At 36.4% G+C, this 26,717-nt stretch overlaps 3 protein-coding genes across 4 annotated transcripts in view; all 3 read right to left on the minus strand.

Annotated features, from left to right (window-relative positions):
• Window positions 1-707, minus strand: part of LOC148911195 (uncharacterized) — a 34,226-nt gene extending 33,519 nt beyond the window's left edge. Inside the window, exon 1 of the mRNA XM_089029351.1 lies at window positions 638-707. Coding sequence (XP_088885477.1) covers window positions 638-659 — 22 coding nt within the window. The 5' untranslated portion in view covers window positions 660-707. The remainder of the gene's footprint in view (window positions 1-637) is intronic.
• A 2,606-nt stretch (window positions 708-3,313) lies between these two features.
• On the minus strand, window positions 3,314-7,078 carry LOC148911198 (neurotrypsin-like). The gene is made up of 4 exons (XM_089029908.1): window positions 7,004-7,078; window positions 5,415-5,646; window positions 4,097-4,462; window positions 3,314-3,660 (listed from the first exon to the last, which is right to left on the minus strand). The coding sequence occupies exons 1-4, from the start codon at window positions 7,076-7,078 to the stop codon at window positions 3,314-3,316; spliced, it is 1,020 nt and encodes a 339-aa protein (XP_088886034.1).
• A 4,383-nt stretch (window positions 7,079-11,461) lies between these two features.
• On the minus strand, window positions 11,462-25,456 carry LOC116298698 (scavenger receptor cysteine-rich domain superfamily protein). Of its 2 annotated transcripts, XM_031707225.2 has the most exons (11): window positions 25,082-25,456; window positions 22,477-22,533; window positions 15,541-16,230; window positions 15,083-15,391; window positions 14,627-14,953; window positions 14,127-14,450; window positions 13,615-13,944; window positions 13,210-13,536; window positions 12,861-13,025; window positions 11,982-12,124; window positions 11,462-11,783 (listed from the first exon to the last, which is right to left on the minus strand). In XM_031707225.2, the coding sequence occupies exons 1-11, from the start codon at window positions 25,143-25,145 to the stop codon at window positions 11,727-11,729; spliced, it is 2,793 nt and encodes a 930-aa protein (XP_031563085.2). In that variant the 5' UTR covers window positions 25,146-25,456; the 3' UTR covers window positions 11,462-11,726. The 2 variants fall into 2 exon arrangements, with proteins under 2 accessions (XP_031563085.2, XP_031563087.2); XM_031707227.2 differs by lacking the exon at window positions 22,477-22,533.
• Between the last annotated feature and the right edge of the window lie 1,261 nt (window positions 25,457-26,717).

Below are 26,717 nucleotides of genomic sequence, written 5' to 3' on the forward strand. Positions count from 1 at the left end.
GTGATCAAATTTAGATTGATTTAAATCTTAACATAAATTTTAAATTAGTTGTTAACAGCGTTGGTCTTTCCTGAGGAGGTCGTGGTTTTAAGCGTCTGCGTTTGGCGTATCTAGAAGTTACACGTAAATAAATGCAATCGTTCGATTTTGTATTTTTTCCGAGCAAAGTTATGAAATTGTGGGATTAAATTGAGATCGAGGTTTCTAGCCGTCTCAAATTTTATCAATACCCTAAAACAGTTTTCATGCATCTAAGTCAGGGTACAACAACTTACAGATCAAACCCTGAAACAATCTCTGAGATGGTGATAGTCAGCACGGCTAACTCACAGGTCAAATTGAAATTTTTAGCGTGTTAGGTTTTTCGGAGGGAGGCAAGTCAGTGAACCCGTAGATATAAAACAAGGGATCTTGGGTCAAGGAAAAGACCTAACAAAGTCTAGACCAATCGCACTACCTCTCAGGCGCTACACTTCATTAAGTGGTTCAATTCCCAACTACACTTTTCTTTCGACACTTTTCGTTCTTTTGCTCTTCTGAGATATGTAATCACTGTTATTGCATTATTTCTCTTCGCGCTCTCTTCAATCCACAGTATAGTTATGGTAAGAAGCAAAACTACAAGTTCAATTCTTACCTGTAAAGCTGTTACACGGCATCCCATTACGTTGACGGAAGTAATTGATGGAAGAATTGGTAGAATTCGTGTCTTTTATTATGTGCTATGTAAAATAGGAAGACAAAATCTTTTGTTTTGTAAGAGCTGTCGGTTAACACTATAAATTAAATATGACTTTAGAAAAAAAAAGCAACCTTTTGCAAATTAGTTCCGAGGTCGTTTGCGCTTCATTAATAATCAATCAAAATCTGCAAATCAGTTATGTTTTGATAAGGACGCCCAGACGTTTCATTAGGGTCTTCCAGATTGTGCTAACCGCCCCCCCCCCCCTAAGCTCCCTACCCCCTCCCCCGAAAAAAAATTAAATAATAGTTCAGATGAAAATCGAAATTAAACAAGGCTTTTCTTGAAAGAAGACAAAAAACCGCTAAACGTGATCCCACTATCATCAGTTAGTAGTACTTTTAAATATGCACGTGACTAAAAAGCGCGCTTGCGATTGGGCAATCAACTCATGAATTATTAATGAGTTTGAGAAAGTCATTGATAGAGTCCCACTATAAAGGGAGGGACAATAAATGAAGGATCAAACATTAGGACGAGGACGTTTCCGTGCCTTGGCCTTTATTGTCAAGAATGCCATCGTTTGCGTGTTTGATCGGATTTAATAACCAGCAATGATCCGTGATTTAGGAGCAATGGATTTGGATTTCATATTGATTTGATATAAATGTCCCTAGAACAGGTCTATAATATTGAATTATTATGTGACCGTGAATCTTAGAGCCTGGACACTAGCAAATCGAGCAATCTGATTGGATAGATCGCATAGCGGACTGGTCTAGATTCTCCGGTATTAACCGGTCCGATCGCATATTAATCTTACGGCGAAAACAGTTTGTCCTTTTCAATGAAAAGTGGTCATATAATAAAACTCTTATCAACCGAGCTTGGTCGGTCTGTACGGGATAATCTTGTCCTCAGTCTGTACATTCCGACCTCGGTCACGATTATCCCGTACAGACCTCCCGCTCGGTTAATAAGATCTAAATATAGACCTGTACCGGGACATGTCTGAGGATAACAATCGCATTACACAATGGGATTGGGATGTGGCTGGTTATTAATGAAGGATAGTCAATGATTGAGTCTTCCTATAAAGTGAGGGACAAGGATAGAGGATGGTGTGGCTGGTTATTAATGAAGGATAGTCAATGATTGAGTCTTCCTATAAAGTGAGGGACAAGGATAGAGGATGGTTCGTCCTTCCATCAAGTTTTGGGTGCACGCAGGAGGTTCCTAAGCACGAAGGAAGCGTTAGACTCGCACGAGGCGTAGAATGGTTTTTGAATACCTTATTCACTTTCGGAATGTAGCCATGCATGTCACCTAATTTCAGGGTTTTTTAAATTTTGATTTCTTTCTCTTCATGTTCGTCATCGGAAGTAATAGTCTAATACAACCACATAGACTCTTTAATCTCTCATCTTTAACTCTTTTCCAATGTTATTCTTTTAATTTTCTGTGACCTTTTTTTTTTTTTTTTTTTTTTTTTTTCTTATCTGGTGTTGTCGCAGCAAGGTGGTTTCGAAACAACATAATTTCATAATTAACAGAAACTGAAATTATTAGTGTCTATATGAAAATGAATACATTTGGCTTCAAAACTGAAAATCATTTATCACAGTTTCCATGAATGTGAGCACTTCTACTCCCTGCCCCCCTCCAACTAAACTAGGCTATTTACGTTCCCTCAGACATCCTTATGAAGTTACTCACGTTCATAAATAATTGACAGAAACGTCTACTACTGTTTTGGACGTTACCAAAACAGGGAATGGAGAATGGGGAATGATCGTGAAGGGGGGATGGGGAATGGAGACTGGGACGAGCGATCAGCGGTATAACCCTTAAAAAGTGTTATGGCGCTGGCAATCCAGCTTTTCTGATAATGAGAAATTTGCCAAATATTCCACGGCAGTGGTTCGTAATCGTACTAAAAATGTTCGATAAAAAGGAGAAAGGTAATCAGTATTACTTTTAGCATTTAGATTCATATTCAGTAGCTAATTAATGACTGTTCTAGTCGAGACTAACATGTATTTTCCGTTTTTAAAGTAAAAGCCTCATAAACTCAATAAAACATTATTAACTTATGTATGAGTCAATTCCAAAGGTGTCCATCCCCCCCTCCCCCCCCCCCCCCTCCCCCCCCCCCCCCCCCCTTTCCCCACCTCCCTGGGCAACCCTCCGGGCATTTGAATTTTCACGGTGGGCATAAATGACCCTAAAAGCGATCACGTCGAATTTTTAGAAAATCTTAAAAAGTCATTTTATATTGTTTATTTTGTTGTATTTTTACATTTATTTTCCAAAGCTTTCAAACTACATCGTCATCTTGAGGGCAGATTTGAACATTTGAACATAAGAAAAACACAAGAAAACGTTAGCAAGCAGCGTAGAGAAATCGAACGATCAAATAAACGATATCATCAGTAGATGATATTTTTAGAATAGGAAAGTGTGCACATGATGGGGCACGGGAATTCCTTTTCTTAGTTCATATTCTCTTGCTTTCAAATTATGCATTTTGTTTTAACCCAGTGCTTGAACTTAATTTTAATCAAAAATGTAACATTTTATTATGACGTCCATTTTTGAAAATGAGTAGACCAAAATGACACATATTTACCATTAATCAATACACTCTGAAAATTTTATTTCGTTAGATGGAATATTTTTGAAAATATGACGGATTTGTTCAGAAAATTTACATTTTATCTGATCGTTTTTGATCCCATCTGTTTTTGGGAAAAAGTTGGTAGCATGACATTCTGCCATGGACATCTCATATCCCTTTATACACGCCAGCTGTTGCAGCCGAATTGGATGAGATAGGTTTCCGACCCCAAAATTCTGTTGTTTTACGGCTTGTTTGTGACCAAGCATTCTACAGATGACATTAGAATTTTCAATTGTCCAGCCATAATCACCACACACGGTGCCCCAGGTCCCTTCCAGTTTCACTTCAAAAAGACGCACTGCAAAAAGAAGGAAGACACTACTTAACAACCTTCGGTTGGCTCAAGTTGGTTGTAACTAAATGAATGTACTGATGACTTGTATTAATGGTTTTCCTTTTGATTTAATAATCCTGATGCGAGATGACATTTTACCCCCGTCTCTAGACCATAATCCTTTTCACACTGCTTTTGTTCTTTAATTATGACTATTATTCTTGTATTCTCTAAGGAATCAAAAATCTTAATATGAAAGAATTTTAAAAACTATTATGGTATAGAGTCGGGGGTAAAACGTCATCTCGCTTCAGGCTTATTGGCGAGAACTAACACCAAATCAGCGAGCTCACTCTTGCCTCACTTTATCCGCTGTGGGAGGTTTGCAATCTTTTGAAATCTTTTTTTTAATCTTAAGACAGCAATCCTGAGAAAATCATTCAAAATATTTTAAACAAACCATGCCAGTTACCGTTGTTAGATCCAGAACACACAATACCAATGTCGAATCTGTGATTTTTGCAATTAGCATCGTCTTCTTTCACTTTTTCATGAGCACACCTTTGAAGAGATTTCTCTTGTCCTGCACATCGTACATCTTTCATCCAAACTTTGCCTTCTCCTCTTGCTTCGTGCCAGAATAGTCCTACCGCTTCACTAAACCCAAGTTGTGTACATGCTACTCTTGTGTCTGTTATATGCCATGAATCAGGCCAAAAACAAACTGTTCCCCACTGGTTATCGTGATAGATCTGTAGAATACCTGCAAAACTAAATCCTTGTGTAACTGACTGTAATCGTAACGATGCATTTTCCAACTTTGCCCCTGAAAAAAATATACCGAGGAAAAAAGCTACTGGGATTAAGAGAATTAAAAAAACGCAAGTGAAATAAATTTTGCATGCATTAAAAAAAAAAATTAGTAGCAATTATGTGCAGACTTATTGATTTTTAAAAGCGGCAGTACGGAATAGCGCGGGCGTCGAGTCAAGCTGAAGCTGAATATTTCCAATCGCAATTATTTCACGTTACGTATTTAGTTAACTCATATTATGGGCCCGTATCCTGATATACTTTACATTTTATGTGGCGTTCCTGTGTGGCTAGAACAAACTACACCAATGTCGTGGACGTGTTTATTACACAGTGATGAAGAAACACCCCATTCACCATGATTGCACTCCTCCAGTGTCGTCTCCAATCCTGTACACTCCATCCAATTCAGCAATACTGGTCCTTTTCCTGTGCCATATTTCTAATACCTTACGGCCTTAGCGAAACCAAGTTGTCTGCATGCAACGACTGTATCCTTCATGTACCATTCATCGTTACATACTGTTCCCCACGTACCATTATGTTTCACTTGTAATATTCTTCACATAAAAATGTCTCAGATAAAAATTATCAATTTTATTTAGCATATACATTGTGAGTAAATGACTTCATTTACTCAACCCTATCGTTCTTTTCTCTTTTAACCCAAAATTTCTCAACTGCAGGTGGCTCCCAGACAAAAATTTTCACTAATCTGGTTTACATAGTCATAATTGAGTCAGATTATCCTCAAATACTTCAATTATTCGGACTTTGGGGCGTTTTCATCCAAGCGCCCCTTTAAGCTAAAAGAGCGACCTCGCTCTTGCCTCACTCTATCCGCTATGTGACTTTTGTAAATCATTTGAAATCTATTTGTTTAAGAAAGCAATTTCTAAGAAAGTCATTCAAAATATTATCAACAAATCAATTATAATTGTTTTTAAGTACAGAACACACTATACCAATATCAGGTCTGTGATCTTTGCACTTAGCATCGTCTTCATTCACTATTTCATGAGGACAACTTTGAAGAGATTTCTCTTGTCCTGTACACCGTACATCTTTCATCCCAACTTTGCCTTCTCCTCTTGCTTTGTGCCAGTATCCTATTGCTTCACTAAACCCAAGTTGTGTACTTGCTACTCTGGTGTCCGTTATAGTCCATGCACTAGGCCAAAAACAAACTGTACCCCACTGGTAATCGTAATAGACCTGTAGAATACCTGCAAAGCTAAGTCATTGTGTACCTGACTGCAATCGTAACGATGCATTTTCCAACTGTCAACTGTGCCCCTGATAAAATATACCGGGGAAAATGTAACCGGAATTAAAAGAATAATAAGCCCAAAATCTAGTTTTGCATGCATTGAAAGAAACGTAGTGGCATTTTTGGACAAACTGATTCGTTCCTAAAAGCCGCAATGAAAACAGAATACCGCGAACATCGACTCATCTTAGTCTATCCATGATTTTTGCCTTTCCAATCGCTTTGGACTTAGCAGGACTTTAAAAAGAAAGAAAAAAGGGGGAAAAAGAAAGAAAGAAAAAAAAAAAAGGAAAAAAAAAAGAGGAAAAGATAAGAAGAAGAAGAAATTATGAAAACAAAGAAAAATTATGAAAAAAAGAACCTGCCTCTGAACAGCTTAATTGACCAGTGACACTAAAGGGCACACTTCCTTTTTTCCTTGGTATTATGTAATAGCATATGTAGCCGGATAATACTACTAGACATTTGGAATTGCTAACAACATTCTAGTGAAGAACCTAGTACTCCCCAGACTCCATGAATACACTTATCCAGTGACGTTTTTACTCTTCTCCTTTGCCATATTTCCAATACCCTAAAGCCCTAGTGAAACCAAGGCATGCAACGAATTTAGCTCTAATGCCCCATTACAGATCCAGATGACATCGTTATACACAGTTCCCCATTTAACTTGTACCTTAGTTTCTAGAAACATTTGTTTTCAATATATTCCTGCTTGTTCGAAGATATATTTTATTCATGCTTGAAACGATGATTTTGATCAGCTGTTTTCAAATCTAACTACTTCAGCAACTGCTTTGTCCTTATTTTTCTCTATTCCTTATCTTTTTTTACTTCTCCTTTACTACTTGTCTCGAAAAGTTACATTCATTCTTTTCAACAAGATCAGATCATTATAGGTACAGCGGTCGACTGTTTCGGGATGTAACCAATTTGAGTTCGGTTTGTAAGTCGCTCTTCTTGTTCCCGTATACCGAAAGCAAAACAACTGACGAAAAAAGGTATTTGCCCTACGCTCACCGACATTTTCAATTTTTGTTTCACTCACTTTGTTATGCAAAGATCACTCCTATTATAATTTCCTTTTGTCTAGCTTGTAACATCCCCCTCCCCCCCCATTCCGACATTAGAATTGAAGCCTCAGTAGCCGAAAAGAACTTTTTGTATGAATTAAACAAGGGTCTGATAAAGCAAAAAAGGTACAGTACTCTGTGACGATACTCGATAATATTCAATAGCCGGTGTGGCTTGAACACAATACAATGTCGTGGATTTATTTATTACACTCTTCCGAAGAAGGTCGCCATTCTCCATGAGTGCCTTCTTCAAGTGAAGCCTCCAATCCTGTACAGCCTCCATCCTGTTTAATAATACTGGTCCTTCTCCAGTACTTTGCCACATTTCCAATGCCTTCCGGCCCTGGTGAAACCAAGTTGTCTGCATGCAACGACTGCAAATGGTTAGACCTACGTGGCTCGGATGATCACGTTAATGGCGGTCACGTCCCTAATTAACTAGAGACTTTAACAGAGGACCACGAGTTCATCAGTTGAATTACTGTCAAGTGTTATCCTCTATAAACAAAGTTTATTATTATTATTATTATTGTTATTATTATTGTTATTATTATACTTCATATCCCAGTTATAGTTACATACTCATTGTTCTCCATTGATCATTACATTTGTTTATGGGTCTTGTTTGGTTTGGTTTGGTTTGGTTTGGTTTGGTTTGGTTTGGTTTGGTTTGGTTTGGTTTGGTTTGGTTTGGTTTGGTTTGGTTTGGTTTGGTTTTTTGTTTTGCACTCGGTTTAATCTAGTCTCCCTCGCATCCGTTTTTAGTGTCGGTCGTCACGCAACGCTCCCTCCCCACAAACGGCTGCTTGCATTCGAACTATATTCCTTTCTCATTGTTTGACCAATCACAAGACGGGTTACTATAGAGAACCGTTCGCGGACCATTCTCAACTCGTTCATAGAAGAAGTGTACATGTTTGGCCTCGTGTCTTCAAAGTTCGGTATTCCTGATCGAAATGCGCATCAGAAGTCGGCTATCAATACTTTAGTCGAAGAGAAAAAAAAATTTTTGTCAATCTTCCAACAGGGTTTGGGAAATCTCTAATTTACCAAGCTCTGCCTCTCATATTTGACTACAAATATAAACAAGAGTCTGGTCACATCGTTGGTTGTTGTGTCTCCTTTAACTGAGACCTTTAGATCCGACGACGAGTACGAGAACGAGTCCGAGTTAAAACTTTTAAAGATTGGCACTATCTCTTTGTAGTCTTGATCGTGTATAAAATAGATTGAAACCTTAGATTATAAAAAATCGGAAATCGACTACGATTTAGCGTTACTCGCACAGGGAACCCGGCTATATATTTTTTGCTTCTTTTAGAAAATTAACTTTGCTCTTTGTGGGTTTCCTGTGTTGTAATCAGTTTCCTTTTACATAAGCTGTAATCAGATCTGCGCGCTGTAATCAGATCGGCGCTGTAAACTGATAGCCAATTAAATTCAAATCAATAACCGTTGGTAACGCACTCTGACCGCATGACATTGTATCCTGTTACAGTATTATTTATTGCAATCGTGTCCTTCATTTTTCGATTTAGGGTTTAATTCCGGCGCTAAGGAAAACTCATACTTTTGTTGATAAACTGCAAAAGTAGATAGGTTACTTTGGATAACTCTTGCAAATGTTGAACTTTATTTGTATTCAGTTTGAGTCTCACGCGGAGGAGCGTAACGACCATTAACAACGTGAAAGTGACCTTTACCGAAGTGATGACTGACAAACACAATACAACGCGCTACAAAGCAAGCCAAAACGATCATTATTTAAACATTTTAAATTATTATTTCCAATATTTTTTAATAGAATTTCTTTGTTTATTTCTAATGGTACCCTCGACGTGGTACCCTCGACCCTCGACATGGTACCCTCGACCCTCGACGTGGTACCCTCGACACTCGATCCTCGACCAAAAGGAAGACTTTAGTAAACACTCAAAGGAGGAGAAGAGCTGCAACAAAGCAAGTTTTATCGTATGATCAACACCTCCAGTTGCTCGGACCAGCTACTTTAGTACAACCAGCAGGAAGTCTTGATGATTTTCATGTTTCGATTGCGTCATCATGGCGCAGAATGCCCGGACGTATTGCCTTTGCCGCCTCATTTGCATACGCTCGTAATCACTGAAGCGCACGGGAAGTTTGAAAATTTTGACTCGATTTACAAAAGAATGAGTCAATTTTGCGACAGACACGTTAATACAAGACAATTTTTTCTTGGACTTGCGTTAACAAAATACCGGGCTTGCGGCTTGAAAACTAAAGTTGAAATGTCAAAGTAATACTTCGCAGTTAAAAAACAGAAATTAGAACGACATAAATAGTATCCATTTGCCATCGAAAACCGGTAATGTTTAAGAAATTTTATATGTAGGCAACTTTTGAACTAAAATTTACTTGTCTCATATGAAGAAATGTTGACGCTTGCGACCTGGATATTAAAGACTCTCTTGTATATTCAGCAACAAGCCCAAAATCATTATTAAACTATTTTGTTTAATAGTATCCATTTTTATCTAAAGATTTTAATGAAGATTTTGGTGAACATGGTTCATTATTATTCATAGAAAACAGAACTAAGCCCCGCCTCCTCACTGCCTCAAGTGATCCATAAGTACATTTTCGCTAAAGAACCAGCAGAATCATAAGTGCTATTTGGATTCATTTGTTTATAGTTTCTTTGCAACGAATAAACTATAAGATGCCGTATTCCAGTATGAGTTTACTGTTACTAGATCTATGAATCGCTAGAATGAGTGCTGTTTGGATTTATTTGTTTATAGTTTCTTGGCAACGAATAAACTATAAGATGCCGTATTCCAGTATGAGCCTAATCTTATAGATTACTAGATAGTATGAATCACTAGAATCATGAGTTTTGTTTGGATTGTTTATAGTTTCTTGGCAACGAGTAAACTATAAGATGCCGTATTCCAGTATGAGTCTAATCTTATAGATTACTAGATAGTATGAATCACTAGAATCATGAGTGTTGTTTGGATTGTTTATAGTTTCTTGGCAACGAGTAAACTATAAGATGCCGTATTCGATAGGTATTCGTATTTTAATACCCTATGCCGTAAAAGTACAAGAATCTTGTCAATCATGATATGAATGACAAGATACTAAATATTCTGTTTGAGTCATATGCATATAAATATCAATTTCTAAAAGTTAATTTATTGAGCAAACATTACGTGGGTTTTTTATTAATAAATTACCTTCATGAATAATTTGAACAGGGGTTTTTAAATCGGACACTTGCTTTGTTGCAGCCCTTCTCCTCTTTTGAGTGTTTACTAGAAAGTGCGTTACACACCACAGGCAACACATAAGAAACAAAACACCAACGGGCTGTCAGTTTACAGCGCCGATCTGATTACAGCGCGCAGATCTGATTACAGCTTATGTAAAAGGAAACTGATTACAACACAGGAAACCCACAAAGAGCAAAGTTAATTTTCTAAAAGAAGCAAAAAATATATAGCCGGGTTCCCTGTGTTACTCGTACTCCTCTACTTACTCGTCGTCGTATCTAAAGGTCGCTAATAATACGTCTAATGGATGACCAAGTCTCAAAGTTACGTTGTTTAGGAGTTAGTGCTGTGAAGATAAGCTCACTGGAAGAGGAAGAACGGTGTGAAGTCGAAAACGGCGAAAACGGTTCTTCGGCAGCTCAATTGAAACTCACCATGCATGTTTATACTTTTGGACACTGTGATCGGCTCATTAGGAAACAATACGCTCGACCTCATTGGTACAATCCAAACAATGAGAAAGGAATGTAGTTCGAATGCAAGCAGCCGTTTGTGGGGAGGGAGCGTTGCTTGACGACCGACACTAAAAATGGATGCGAGGGAGACTAGGTTTAATCCCAAGTCCGCAGGACTAGCGAAACCACAGGCAACCCGGTTTTTTGGAGTCTGGTGGAGTAAACACTTTGAAAAGTCTTTGCCCATTATGGGTTCTTTTGGTTTCAGATAGAAATCAGTTGCAGTAATCTGATCTGGACGGTAAATCGATGGACGATTAAATTCAAATTGATAACCATGCGTTGTTAACGTAACGGACGCACTCTCTCAATAAGCATTCTCTTCCCAGTAAGCAGTCTTTTGGCTGCTTATAATAGAAAGTGCGCTACATATAAACACCGGAGACGTCCCACAAAGAGCATACCCAACAGAGCAGATCTGACCAGTACAGCTTATTTAACCGTAAACCCAAAGTCCGAAAGCCCTGTGTCAGCGTGCGAAACCGTTGTCAGCGTGCTACGTATATATCCTTCATTCAGCCATCGTACACTCTTCCCCACGGTTTCCTCTTCAATTTGTTTTATACATTGGTAGCTATTACGAAAGGAAAGGTGACTAACTTCCATTTGTACTTATTTCGAGTATTGTTGAGTCTTGAGTGTTTAGACATTCTTTTGAGTGTTAGGACTTTGTTTTGAACGTTTGATGCTTGAATTGAGTGTTGGACCTTCCGTAGTGCCGCGCCTTTGTTTTGCGTGTTAGGATTTTTATGTTTGAGTTTAGGGTTATTGTTTTGAGGGGTCTCGTGGGAAAAAGTGGCCATCTATGCGCAGCCCATGTTTGGCTATTCGCACATTCCAAATGACAATGCCGAAGCAGGATTACAGTCATAATGTGAGATATACTGACATACAGGCTTCCTGAAACATACATCTTGTTTATTCCTCTTGTTTAGTCTAATTTTGCACTATATCCTCTAATGTCAGCCTCTACAACTGTGTTGTTTCCTCGTGATCAGTTTTATTAAACATGTTTTTGAAAAACTAGCTAAATGCACACAAACCGTAATAATGATGAAAATATTAAATTTTAGCCGTTCCTGGAAAAGTCAAAACCAGATTATTCTAGCTGTCAGTACATATGTAAACAGGTGCCACAGTCTCGTGTTGTATGCCAATTCTTTTATCTCCTTACTTCTAAGTACATGGATTCCTCACTCTCTTGTACATTCCTCGCGTTCTGAAGCAAAAAATATAAATTGAAAAATATAATCATTGTCTAAGATAGTAAACAAGCTGTGACCATTGCATGTCAAAGCAAAGATGTTTGGTCGGCTTCATTATTTCATCTTGTAAAGCGACCCAAAACCGTAACATATAAACGAAGATTATAATGCAGTTGTTGTAAATCAGTGAAGTGATTGATTTCTATACCTACCCTTCCACGGGATTGACGCACTGCGCGGTCACTTTCCTGACTTGTGACGTATCTTTGATCACCAAGGGACGGAGGGGCCTGGTAGTAATCTTCAGTGACGTTTCCACCACTACCGCTGGCCACTTGCCTTTCCATCTGTAGCCCTAGATGATTCAGAAAATAAATACTGTATGTTTTTATTATTATTATTATTATTATTATTATTATTATTATTATCATTATCATTATTATTATTATTATTATTATTTTACTTTAGCCTTTTTTGATTTTTGAATATTTTTTCAAATCGTCTTGTTAATAATATCGAATGCTGGATAGTTAATGCGAGATATCAGTTGCAATCCATTGGCTTCAAGCTGAATTCACATTTTGAACGCAAGCGCACAACATTATTGCTTGTGTTACCGTCACCAAAAAGATTGGACATCGTTCTCGGATTCCAATACAAATTCACGGAATTTAAAAAGGAAATTCAGATCGATTTCTTTAGTTACGCTTTTAAACAGCAGTAAGAAAAGCATCATTTAAATTAGAGAAATGAAAATTTTTTGCTTGTATTTAGAGAGCTTACTAAACAAACCGAGTAAATAATTGTTTTAGAAACTCACTACATTCGTACAGAAATCCGAGAACAATGTCCGAACTTCTTGGTGACCGTAACACCATCCACCACATTTGATACCACATGATAGCTAGCGCTTAGAAGGTGAATTATTTCAAGTCGAGGTATCTGGGTTAATTTCTATATAATTACTTTATTATGTTGTTGACCAAAAGTATGACCTGTAACAAGTGTTAAAAGCCAATAGAATGTAACTCTAACATCTGCTGTTGAATTATGCATGAAGTCAAATTTCATTATATTACAACAATATTAACCTTGCGCTTTATCCTGAGAATCTTTGTTTTTCTCGTTCCGCAGTTTAAAGAAATACCAAAGAAAGGCACCAACAATAACCATGATGAGTATGACGATCAGGATTGACAAGCCAGTCACAGCCCCATCATTGCTTTCAGCACTATCCATCATCTTCGCTTGTGCAACTAAATCCAAATTAAAATTAATACCACAACAAAACTTTGGTATATGTTTTTAAAATTATGATTTCATCACTTGCATTACAGTTTTACAGTTTTACTGTTGTTTTGTTTTGTTTTGCTGTTGTATCCATAATAAATTCTAGAAGGACTACCCTGGCTAATAATGCACAAACATAATACGCCTTACTTGATGGTCTAGCACAAATCACTCCAGCATCATAACCACCGTGATCTTGTGTTCCAGCTCCCCATCCACCGTGATCACACATCTCTAGTGACTCCTCTGTTCCATTACATCGTACTTTAGAGAAGAAAACTTTGACCGGTTCTTCCCTAAACAAGCTGATGGCTGCTATGGCTCTGGATAACTTTAACATTCTGCAAACAACATTAGCATCATGGATGTCCCATTGCTCATCATCGATGGTTCCAGTCTCGTTATTAACCTTGATCTTTACACGGCCCTCATAGAGTGAGCTCCTGTTATCCATCTCTAAACTAACCTGCAAATGATCTAATGAAAAAGTAAAGTAAAACTTCAAAAGTAAAAAAGTTTGTTTCATTGATGTGTAGTATCGTATCGTGAACTGACCTTTTCCAGAATAACAAACCACACCAACATCATTTTTGTGGCTGCATGATTTGGTCTTGTCCAGTCCCTCGCGATCACAATCGACTGTGCTGTTTTCATGCCCTTTGCAGTTCAAGCCAGTAAGCCATATTGCACCAGAACCTTGTGGAAATTTCTTATATGCCGTGATTGCTCCTTGATAACCCTTCATTCTACAGACCACGTTAGCATCTCGCATGTCCCAGCCATCACTACACACTGTACCCCATACGCCATGATGTTTAACTTCGACACGACCTTCATGATCACCTGAGCCTTCCACCAAACGAAGTTCTTCCTTTTTATTGTATTCTAAACAAAGAAATAAAAAGCTTTCGGTAACCATTTCCGTTGCGATTTCTATTGTTTTATAAAGACAATATTCTTTTGCTTCCTGTCATGGCTCCCACATTTTATAGTGCAAGACTTCTATGGAAAACGTTACGAATACCAAATTTATTTGTAAATCTAGCATTCAAAAACTAAAGGTATACCTGTTTTTGGTTTGCATATAATGCCTGCAACTTCGTTATTGTAACATCTGTCCACCTGGTTCAAAATCACTTCCGTACATTTGTCTGTAGAATGTTCAGAGCCATCACATCTTAGTGACAGAGAAAAACTGGTCTTAGATTGTTGGTCCATTGAATAAACAGTAACTGCCTTCTGATATCCCAGTATGCGGCAAATCACGTGTGCTGCATTCAAGTCTAATCTATCAATGCAAAGGTTTCCTCTTTTGCCGTAACATTCAACCTCAAGCCTCCCAGCATGTGTGGCTATTCTTTTCACGATGTGAAATTGCAATCTTAATTCGTCTGTAGAAACAATATTTAAAAAATTAGTGACAGTCATAAAGTATGTAATATATTAAACTTTGAAAAATTGCGAAGATTTCCCCAATCTATACGAAAGGTGGATGTATCTTATTTCCTAAGAGTATTTAATGGCTGGATAGGTTTAATAACTTGAATGAAAACTATGCTTTCTTTACCTTTCAAAAAGCATACCACACCAGCACGTAGATCATTTGAACAAGGCTGGTTTTTCCAATTCCACGTCACGTTTTTGCAATCATCAATAACTGTTTCTTTTCCTGAGCAGTCAAGGTAATCCAGCCACACTTTATCATTGCTCCCTTTTCTTGTTGCCATAGCTACTAATGCTCTTTCATGTCCTTTCATCCTGCATATCACGTGTGCATCTCGTATATCCCAGTTATTGGCACAAATAGATTTCCGTATTCCATGGTAACGAACTTCTACTCGACCAATAGAGCTTACGCCTTCAGTCACCAAACGAACTGTAATGTTTGCTTCATCTTTAGATTTAATTAAGGTAATGAAATAGTCATAGAAAATGAAATTATCTCTGGTTAAACGATGACATAACCCCAATATTATATAATTTGATTCATTTGTTATTCAAGTTTGGAAACACCATGACATACCTTTTGGAAGGCAAACAACACCAACATCTTTTTCGTGGTTGCAGTCTGGCAAGCTATAATTGGTAATTTGACATTCTGCCATGGACATCTCACATCCCTTACACGAAAGCTGTTGCAGCCATATTGGCTTAGATTTGCTACCGGCCCCAAATTTCTGGTTTCTTACGGCTTGTTTGTGACCAAGCATTCTACAGATGACATTAGAATTTTCAATTGTCCAGCCATGATCACCACACACAGTGCCCCAGGCCCCTTCCAGTTTCACTTCGATACGGCCCTCATTTCTATCAGCCCCACCAACAAGACGCACTGCAAAAAGAAGAAAGACACTACTTAACAACCTTAACAACTAACTCTATTCGCTGTGGGAGGATTGCAAATCTTTTGAAATCTTTTATTTTTAGAAAGCAATCCTGAGAAAGTCATTCAAAATATTTTAAACAAACCATGCCAGTTACCGTTGTTAAATCCAGAACACACAATGCCAATGTCAAATTTGTGATTTTTGCAATTAGCATCGTCTTCTTTCAATATTTCATGACGGCATTTTTGAAGAGATGTCTCTTGTCCTGTACACCGTACATCTTTCATCCAAACTTTGCCTTCTCCTCTTGCTTCGTGCCAGTATCCTATTGCTTCACTAAACCCAAGTTGTCTGCATGCTACTCTGGTGTCTGTTATATCCCATGCATTAGGCCAAAAACAAACTGTTCCCCACTGATTACTGTGATAGACCTGTAGAATACCTGCAAAGCTAAATCCTTGTGTACCTGACTGTAATCGTAACCATGCATTTTCCAACTGTGCCCCTAGCGTACCTTTGTGGCTAGAACACACTACACCAATGTCGTGGACGTGTTTATCACACAGTATTGAAGAAACTCCCCATTCACCATGATTGCACTCTTCCAGTGTCGTCTCCAATCCTGTACACTCCATCCAATTCAGCAATACTGATCCTTTTCCTGTGCCGTATTTCCAATACCTTATGGCCTTAGCGAAACCAAGTTGTCTGCATGCAACGAATGTATCCTTTATATCCCATCCATCGTTACATACTGTTCCCCATTGACCATTATGTTTCACTTGTAATATTCCAGAAACACCTGACCCTGCTGTATTAGGCTGGAGACGAATAGTGGTTTTGCCTAAAAAATACAAAGTGTCTCTGCGTTTAAGGGTATTTTTTCCTTTTTTTCTCTTTTCACTCGGTTTATAACATACTGCAATTTATTGAATATTTGTTATAAGTTCAACTTCGTAGCCGCAAACATTTAAGTCCTAGATTTTGCAACTTTTTCCAAGCACTGTTTTTGGTTTAAAACAGTTAGCCATAATATACGTCTTGGTTTGTTAGGTCATGTCCAATACTGTCGAACTGATACTGATCGTCAGTGTGCATCATGATCCGTACGATTCGTGAAAGTCATTGATATGCATAAAATATACATATAATTAGTTGTGCGCACTTAACCTTTCACGGTAACCCTTTGTGAAGTGATTTTGTCACCGTCTCTGTAAAATGGTTATGGTCACCCTGTGGTAGTTCCACCTGGGGCCCCTCACCATTCCTACGATCTGGACGGATCGTACTCCATCCGTGCATCTAATTATCTATTAGTACGTACGATTCGTGAAGGGAGCTCGCTCTGCCCACTGCTGTTTCTTATTTACATAAATGATATTGTTAAATCCTCTGAAAAACTATCTTTTAGAATATTTGCAGATGATACTAATATACTTGAATCATCCCCTAACATTGTTGAAATCGAAACCTTTGTAAACCACGAGTCATTAGAAGTAAAAGAATGGTGCAATTTGAATAAACTTTCAATCAATTAAAAAAACAACTAATTACATGGTTATTAAATCTAGTAAAAAGAAAATTAACAATTCATTTAATCTAAAATTTATGAGTAGTGATGGTTCAAACCATTACGTAGAAAGGAAAGACCATATCAAATATCTTGGTGTATTAATTGATGACACAATTTCATGGAAACACCACATAGCATACATTCGTTCAAGAGTATCTAGAAACGCTGGTATTTTCTTAAAATTACGACATTTTCATTCTTTGAAAGACCTTAAACAGCTCTATTACAACCTAATATATCCTTATTTGTCATATGCTGTCACAGCATGGGGTAGTGCTTATGCAACTCACCTGAAAAAACTACAAGTAAAACAAAATCATATCGTCCGCATAATGTTTTTTGCTACTTTTTATGGTAAAAATACGGAGAGCGCACTTTCGCTATTAAGCCTATTGGAGCTCCATACAGTAAAAAAAATATTTATACTTTAGTTACAATGGCATAATAAGCAGCTCCCAAGCCTCTTTGACAACTACTTTCGATATGCAAGCAACGTCCACTCCTGTAACACTAGATTTGCCTCTAAGGGTAACTTCTACAAGGTACGTTTCAGAACCAAAAAATGGTAAAAAAACAACATCAGCTTTAGGAATCGATTATTGGCAGCAAATTCCTAAAGGCATCATAGACCTGTAGTGTCTTCGCTTTTGAACGTTCCACCTGAGCCCAAGATGCATGCGCGCTCAAAAACCGCTGAAAAATCTACAAGATTTTGTTGAAGAACCCGTACGCGTTTTGAGCTTCAACAGGGCAAAACCCTCAAATTTTGCACGGGACTCTCTATTTTAATATCTCATTCGAAAAAAAAAATTCCTAAAAATCTAGGTTATATCAAAATTTTAGAAAAAGTTTATATTTCTAAGTACCATCTAATACATGACCAGGTTGATAGTTGTTGTTCGTTGTTTGTCTACTGTTTGTATATTATCTAATTTTTTCCCCTCGTGTTTATTGCCTACATCAAACCGATACAAAACATGACTAGCGTCTAACTATGAAACTATATGGTTTATTCAGGCTCTAGGCATTTCCTTTCACTATAACTTATATTTAGCTTTATTTATTTGACCAAATAAGTATTTTCTTTCTTCTCAATGATCTAAATATATAATTTAATGTAATCTAACATAAAAGAAAAATGTGAATAAAGATGTATTGTATTGAACTGTATATTGAATTACGCCGTTATGAAAAGCCAATGCGAATAATTGGCCATTTCTAAGTTCCTTTCCAGCATTGCATATAGCTGCAGTTTCGGTTTTAGCGAAGTTTTTTTTTGGAGATGTCTATCAATACGGCTTTCTGAAAAAATATCAGGAGGGATATCCCATAATTTTTTTATATACTTTTTGATTGAATTGTGTATCGATGTTTTGTCATCTTTTACTACCCCCAAAAAGTAAGAACGATGTAATGGAGGGACCGAGCATAATCATTTACGGATATGTGACTCTTAGTATATACCAACTTGTGTACTTCCTAAAAACGCGCGCGCTCATTGATTAATTGGAGGTGAATATTGTACGACATTCATTTCTGAATCTCGGAATATTGAGTCGGCAACAAAATGGCACCTGCTTGCAATCGTTTTGCTACAATTTCCGATGATGAAATTGAAAAAATGAAAGTAAATGCCAATCCTATCAATACTAAAAAGGAAACGAAGTATGACCTAAAAAATTTGCTAAACGTTTTGCGTGAATTTGCCACGCAAACTAAAATTTTCTGTTGGTTTGTTTTTATTGAATTATTGTATATAAAAATAAGTTAATCTGTACACAAGTTGGTATATGCTAAAACAATTATTCGCCGAAGGCGAAGTGAATAATTATTGTGATATAAAGTGGAATGAACATTTGCCGGCATTGATTTTTGGGGGCCACGAAATATTACAGCTGAAATATAAATAAGTATCAGTTATCTGGTATCAACAAAAATGTAAAATAGGGGATGAACGACATCTATATTTCATTTTTCTATTTCGTGAGTTTTTATTCATTTTAGTGCAGCAAAAAGTGGTGTAAAGCTAAGTATTAACTACAAATAAGCAATAAAACTTCAGTACCCTTTCACGACAATGTACAAAATAACTTACCAAGACTAAAGAAAGGTAAGGCTGAGCAAACCAAGTAGAAATAAAGTAAAAGACGCGTACGATAGATCATCGTCCCCAAAGATTGAGATTAAGTTGGCGATTAACGGACGCACCTTTATGTTTTCCTTTAGGAAGAGTCAAAACAGCAACTTGGATGTTAGTCTGCTGTTTATCGAGTAAGTAAGCTTCTAATGTTAACCAGTTTGAGTTTTACCTTTATACGCTTTGATTGTGAGTGTTACAGCACGAATCCGTTTCGGATTCGAAATACAAAAGCAACCATTAACGATTCGAAAACACACTAACAAAGCAAAAAGAGATGAGGTAAGACAATTACTGCTAATTACCCTCAACATGGAGATAATTTCAGCTGTGACATTCATTCTAATAAAATTTCCAATCCGCCTTAAATAGGCAAAATGCACTCTCACGATACAGTATATATACTTGCATATTTTGGTAAGTATAAAGAAAATAATATGGATATCTAAAAGTCAACAAATAAATAAATATAGAAATTAAGGTACAATGATTAGGCCATAAATTAGAAAAAAAAATATTCAGCTATGCATGTTCTATTTGTTAACTGAAGGTTGTTCGTCATCATCCAAAAATTTATCAGCAATTTCGGGCAAACCTATACACGACTGTGTTTTTCTCGTGCGCCTTTTAAGTGCACGTTTTTCAGTTGGAATTTTCTTTGAATTATTCTTCGTGAAAAATTGTTTTTAGCGTTCAGACGTTTTTATTCCTAAAGATATCATATGATAGCCGGGGAAATTAACTTTGTTTCATCTATTAGTTGTTTCATACTCTGTAACATGGCTAATGAACCACTAAATTGCTTTAAGGTGTCTGCATACATTTGAACGCTTACATTTTTGCTCAAAAAGTGCTCAAAACCGATGAATTACCTTAAACCAAAAAGTGCTGTGTGTGTTTTTTGAGAAGGATTTTCAGTTCATACGTGAAGAAAACAAGATGCTGAAGTTTTAGGTTATTTATAGCAATCCCTAAAATAATGTTTAGCTATTCCTCGAAAAAAAAAAATATATATATATAGCTGCAATTAGATTCAATCATTAGTATTTTTTATTAGGTTTGAATATAGTGTCGTCACTATTGTGGTTTAATATTGTGCAACAAAAAAAAAAAACAAGATGTTTTTCGAGTTTAAGAATAATTAAACATATGTAGATTCAGCTGTTTGTTGTTTTATCTTTATCTTCTTTCTTTTTGAATGAATACTTATAGAAAGTTTATTATGATGCACTGCTCACCCTTGTTTTTTCTCGGGTTAGCGCTCGCCTCGTCATTGCGACCCGGGTTCGATTCTCGGACTATAGGACGTTTGCATGATGGCGTCATTGACCTCTACTACCAGACTCCCTTGCACACTTTCTTCTGTTCAGTTAATCAGCACCAATTGTCTTACTATTCTCATGAGGGAATACAAATTTGAATAAGAAAGAAAATTCGCCAAGCATTATGGTAGTGGGAGTCAAATGACGCCATCATGCAAACGTCCTATTCGTATGAGAGTAGAGTTGCTTGTTGGTTCTCTCCTGTGCTTCGAGGGTTTTCTCTGGGTTCTCCAGTTTTCCTCTCTCCGCAAAAATCAATAATTTCTAGCTTATAATTTGATCTAGAAAGGGCCTGGATGACTGTGTGTAGTTCAGTTGCAGTTGGTATTGGGATGCTTGTAGATTCTAATTGTTATTAGCGGAGCACCATACTTAAGAAAAAATGGTAAACCATCGAGTTGATTTTTCATGGCTTGGCTGACGTCACTTCCGTCCGTACGTCCGTCCGTCGTCCATCCGTGTACACAACACAGGAAACCCGCTTGATATCAAAGCAAAACTACTCACAAATACGGCTCTCAAATGCACAGAAAAAAATCGCTTTAGGACAAGTTATATATAGACCAAAAACAATTAAAAAAATACTTTCATGTAGTCAAAGATGGATCAAAGAGTGTTCTTCAAGAATTCAGGTGTGTGTTTTTTAGCAAACATTCGTATATATATATATATTTTTTTTCGACAAGTAGTTTCCTCGACGAATCGACAAATCAAAGACTTTCTCTCAAAACTTTTTATATTTCTATAGATAAGCTTGATTTTATTCTAATGCTGGAGGAAATATAACACGGAGAGCATATTACTACTGTAGCGTCCGATGGCAGCTAGGCGCAGCAGATTCAGCGAGAAACGACACAGAGTCAACAACATGTGATAACAGCCGCCATCTTTACTCAATCACTTTTCCTCCCAAGGGAGCCCAACTTACATGAGCATTCCGGCTCCACAGGGAGCCCAACTTAGAAACACTACAACGACAACAAATATTCGTCCTTTATTTAGCTTTGTAAATCTTTAATGTAAGTTTTTAACCAACTATCGTATGTTTTTCGTTCAGTTTTTCGTTTGCCTCCTATCGCGGGGTCCCATCGGCAAAACAAAGAAGACTTTCATTCAATAATGTTATATCTTTCCACACATAATAATTTATTTTAATTATTGAATGAAATATAATTTTACTCCAAATATTCAACTGTTTATTAAATCTGTTCGAGCAAGTATGATTATAAAAATGAGTTTAAATTTGTGTTGTTGAGAGATGTTATTGTATAAAGACCTTGTCTTTCACTTTAAAAAGCTAAAAAATATTCAAAAACATTTACAAACGCCAATTTACTGACAAGAAATTCGTCATTTTGTATTAGGCATTGCCTTTTGCATTATTTTCTATTTTGTCTCACTGAGTTGTTCTTGTCAAGTTTAACTGAATGTAAACTTCGTCTCGTTCTGTAAAAGACATAAGTAAGCTTAATTTTCTGCTCGCCTTAACCAGTTTTCAAGTCTGTTTTTTAGTCTTGATTTGTCCTAAATCTCCAGATTTTCGATTTCATTGAAAGACATCCTAGGTAAATTTCACTAAACTTGATAATGTATTGGATTATCTGTAGTTATCTTTCGTTTTTCTTAAAGTAAAAGAGATTCAAAGCCTAAAACTGTCGGCCTTGGAAAATTTTGTCGAAGAAAATCTTCCAAGAACAAAACTAGCACCTGAGGGTGGTGATGAGTTGTGTACAAAATTCCTAAGTGTATACTCGCGCAAAACAACAAAAACAAAAACAACAACAACAACAAAACAGTGTACTGCATTTCGATTCGATTTCACTGCATGGTTTTTAGTATGGGAGAAATTATCTTCATCTCGAATAAAAAAAAATTGAAGATTTTTTCCCCGATCTTATTTTTACCTTTCAGTTTCATTCAAATTGTTCTCCCTGTGCCTTTCGTATTGGGAGCTCCGCTTTTAGGCAGTGCCTAAATATATATATATTAGTAAGAAAACTAACAATTTAGTGCATGATTTATCCATTACCGTACATAATGTTATTTAACAGCCCATACTTTTAAGTATCTGGCGTAACTTTATCATCTGTGGAAAGATCATGTAGAGGTTATTTCCTGCAAGATAAATCAACGTCTAAGTTTTTGGCGTAAGATAAAGGATCTGCTCCCCTTGAATACACGTAGTTTATTTCCAATTTTGGACTACTCAAATATTGTATGGGGAAACAAGAATAACATAGAAATAATGGAATCGCTACAAATATGCAAAATAAGTCTGCTCGAATTATTTTAGACAACCCTTTACACTCGTCAGCGACTGATGCTCTAGGTTGGGTTCGCCTGAAGGAATGTCGAAGACTACATAGATATTTATATATTTACAAGTGTATTAACAATATAGCCTCAAAAAACCTTTACATTCACTAATAATGCTGATATATATGATTATAATGTGAGGAGTAAAGTTAACTTGACTTTTCCTAGAGTTAAAACAAACTGGGGAAAACAAAGGATTGAATATCAGGCCGTTAAAGAATGAAATGATCTAAGTCAAGAATTAAGGAACTCTAGTAGTATTCAAGTCTTCAAACGCAGTTTCTTTAGTTAGCTTCACAAATTCATATATTCTTTTTACAATATATTTTACATATCTTATCTTTATATACATTTGCCTAATTTACATTTTATTATTTATGCTTTAATAAAAGATTTTACTATATTGTCCTATTTTCCCGTTTATTTCATTTTAAGTTAATTCCAGGACGTCTCTGAAAATCACCAACATGAGGGAGTTTTCATGGAGCATATTTAGTTATATGTGCAATAAAGATTATTAAAACACTCATTAATAATTCATAAGCTTATGGTCCAATTGGAGCCACCATACACGTCACGCGCATGAACCTTTATACCCGATAAAGTCCTCTTCATTAGTATTCAAGCGATTTTATATAAAGATACATGTGATCTTTATATAAAGACCACTCGAATACTATGAGGATGACTTCATCAGGGATGAAGTATGCATCCAAGTTTAGATGAAGACATAGAGCTTCATCAAGGTCATAGTCAACCCTAATGATCTTTGACTAGCGTGCCTGTCTTTGCCTTGGCACGCAATACCCAGCGTGTGGGAGCTTCTATTGAATCTAGTTGCGCATGCCCGTAACGTCAAATCTCTATTGAAGTATAAAAATTCATGTTCGTGACGTGTATGGTGACTCCAGTTGAACCAAAATCTTATAAATTGTTCATGAGTGTTTTAAGCAGCTCAAAAAACTCGGCTACGCCTCGTGCTTTTATACCTGATAAAACACTCCTACTCGTATTTTAAACACTACTTATTAATGAGCCATAGAACTCAAAATCAGACACAGAAAAGAAAAACGATGTATGATGTAAAAATCGCTAAATATAGTCATTTTTCTCCCTTTGTTTTTATAATCATTATGTTTCTTAAGGTATTAGCACCGGCTAAAATCGACATCATTCTAATCCAAATTGAAATATTCAATCCCACAGATTGAAGTGCCTAATTTTTATATTAAGGTTTAAAAAATCATAATAATGCATTAATTCTGAGAAAAACGGTATTGAAATTTGGTCATTTTCACGGAAAATCCGCTCGGCCAACGACCAGTGGAATGGTTCGGTTGCTACGCGTCTGCAATATATCCGCTAAATTCTTAAACAATTCCTTTTTTTCGACTTTGGAAAGTCTTCTTTTCTTTTTTGGAGGCATGAAGGCCAGGAAATTCGCTATATAATTTTAAGTTTGATGTGTATTTTGCTAATTTTTGAAGGAAGTGTTTGCAGTTCTTAGAGCGCATGCTCAGTTCTTCACCGCAGACCAGAAGAAACGCAGGCTCTGAGACGCCTTAGCAACACAAGGAGCAAAATATTTTTAGGGGGGTAGGGTGAGCAAAAGCTTTATTTCTTCGCATTGCAGCATATAAAACAGCGGTAATACAGAAGAATCGATCGAAATGCTAAGGTAAGCTTGTGTTCGATCTGAAATTGCACGATTTTGGTGTTTTCGTTTATTTATTTATTTTTGGAATTATAGCCTAAACAGAGACGCTACAAAGTTCATAGTTTCAGAAAATCTCATTTTTCTCGTTGCTGTTTCATTTCATCTAGATAAAAATTGGCACAAACATAGTGTAGCCAATAACGATAAATCAAGCGGGAGTTATTTCCATAATCCTTATACACAAATTCTCATTATTCATTTTTTTTTTTGTGGTAGCTTTATTGAGATCAACCTGTTTTGGCAAATATTTTGTTTAAAAAAAAAACTCCCGCTCGAATGTTCGTTATATGCAACTTGATAAATTTCCTTCTTAAAATATTACATTTATTTAAAGCGTACGGCAGAAAACGTGAAAATGTTACAAATTTTGGATTCGCAATTTAATTCAATTAACACCTTCAGCTGTCAAATTCGTCAACATTTTTTTCCCAAACTAATCCTTAGTATCTAGTTAGTTTTCCCAAAAACCGAGTCTGAATACTCTCATTTTTTAAATAAAATGACCCAAAATAGCCGATGCTAATATATGTGCAGTGAAAATTGATGCAATAATTGTCAATAAAAATTCTCCTTTGATTTGACAAAGAAAGTGTAATCCTTCACAACAATGTACCACATTTTAAAACTTACCGAGACTAAAGAAAGGTAAGAATGGACCAACCAAGGAGAAATAAAGTAAGTAACGAGAGGTCATCGTCGTCCAAAGTTAACAGAGATCCTGAAGGAAGCTGAAAATTAGCGGACGCCAGTCAATTTAGGCAAGATTCAGAAAAGCAATTTGGATGTTATTGTGTTGTCTGTCGTGTTGAATAAGTTGGCGATCTCATGTTTTCCAGTTTGAGATTTACACTTTGATATACACTTTGATTAAGTGTTTGTATTGCAGCACTATTTTATACAAAATAGCAACCGATAACTAATCAGAAGATAGCGAAACCAAAAGAGATGACTTAATAATGTTTTGCCTAAATCTTGATTCCTAGAAACAAGATGGCAGACCATTAAGTAACCACAGGGATCCTGCTATACAATAATGGTATTGGTAGAGCAGTGTTTCATACTACACTACCTTCTTTTAAAAAATGTTCGTTGATTTGAGGAGAACGAGTAGTTTAAGTGTTTGTTTTGCGTATTGTTGATCCATGTTATTCTTTTTATCTGGTTAGCTTCTATTCCTCGTGCTTTTTCCAATATCCTGACGATGAGGTGTCTGTCTGCCTGTCAATTGTTAAAGAATTTTGATTAATTCACAATATTGCCATTAGCCATGAAACTCTTCGGGCAGGTTGGTACTGGTGTTTACACGTCCATCCGGTGTTGCTGGGTTTAAGCTTTCCCACAATTTATCTTATTTCAAATAAAGTCTAAGAACAACAATAACTATGAAAAAATACAAATTGTATGTATTTCATTTCTCTTTAGAATTATTTATTTTTATTTGTTAATAATAGTAATGCATAAATTATACTGTATATTGCTGCGTGGATAAAAATAAATAAATAACATGTATATTTTAGTTAATGATAGGTTTTGTTATTTATTTTAGCTTCTTTAAGTACTGTTTAATAAACGAGCAGGAGTGTTTTATCGGGTATAAAACACGAGGCGCAGCCGAGTGGTTTTAGACACGATAAGACACGATCTGCGAGTTTATTAAACGGCTTAGAAAACTCATGATGTATGTTCTCATATTGTACAGAATTCTTTACGAAATGAACCAAGTTTGATAGGGAAAATCCAAGTTAAAGTTTATGCAAACAAAGACGAATCTATATCAGATACAAAATCACCTTCATGGTCATGATTTCTATTGTGTTTTCTTCATGAATTATTAATGAGTTTTCTAAGCCAAGTTAAACTTTCCTTTAACCTTGTGGATCATGGATAGCTAGCAATATTTCACATATTTTGTTTAAAAGTCTAGATTATGTCTATATTGCGTTGATTGGAACTGCGAAATAATGTCTATTAATCAATTGTTTAGCCTTGACTTTTCTTGAGCGAGTAACTTGTCGACCACATTTCGTGGCTTAGGCCTCCTTGAATTGACATTTCCTGTCAAGCAATCAAGTTGGAAAAGGCGCCTTCCAACTTGATTGTGTTATTCAAGTAATTACCATGTGGCTTGTCTGGTTAAGTATTAGTATTAAAGTGGAATCAGAGTCAAAGAGATAAACATTTCAAAAAAATATAAACTGCAAAAGACTTTGTTCATTAACAATTCCGTTTTGTAAGTATCTCGACGAGGTCTTTCAAATTCTAAGGG

The sequence above is a fragment of the Actinia tenebrosa genome, unplaced genomic scaffold, assembly GCF_029948245.1.
Source record: "Actinia tenebrosa isolate PJP-AT-01 unplaced genomic scaffold, QUT_ActTen_1.0 PGA_scaffold14__42_contigs__length_11649687, whole genome shotgun sequence".
NCBI classification, from domain to species: domain Eukaryota; kingdom Metazoa; phylum Cnidaria; class Anthozoa; order Actiniaria; family Actiniidae; genus Actinia; species Actinia tenebrosa.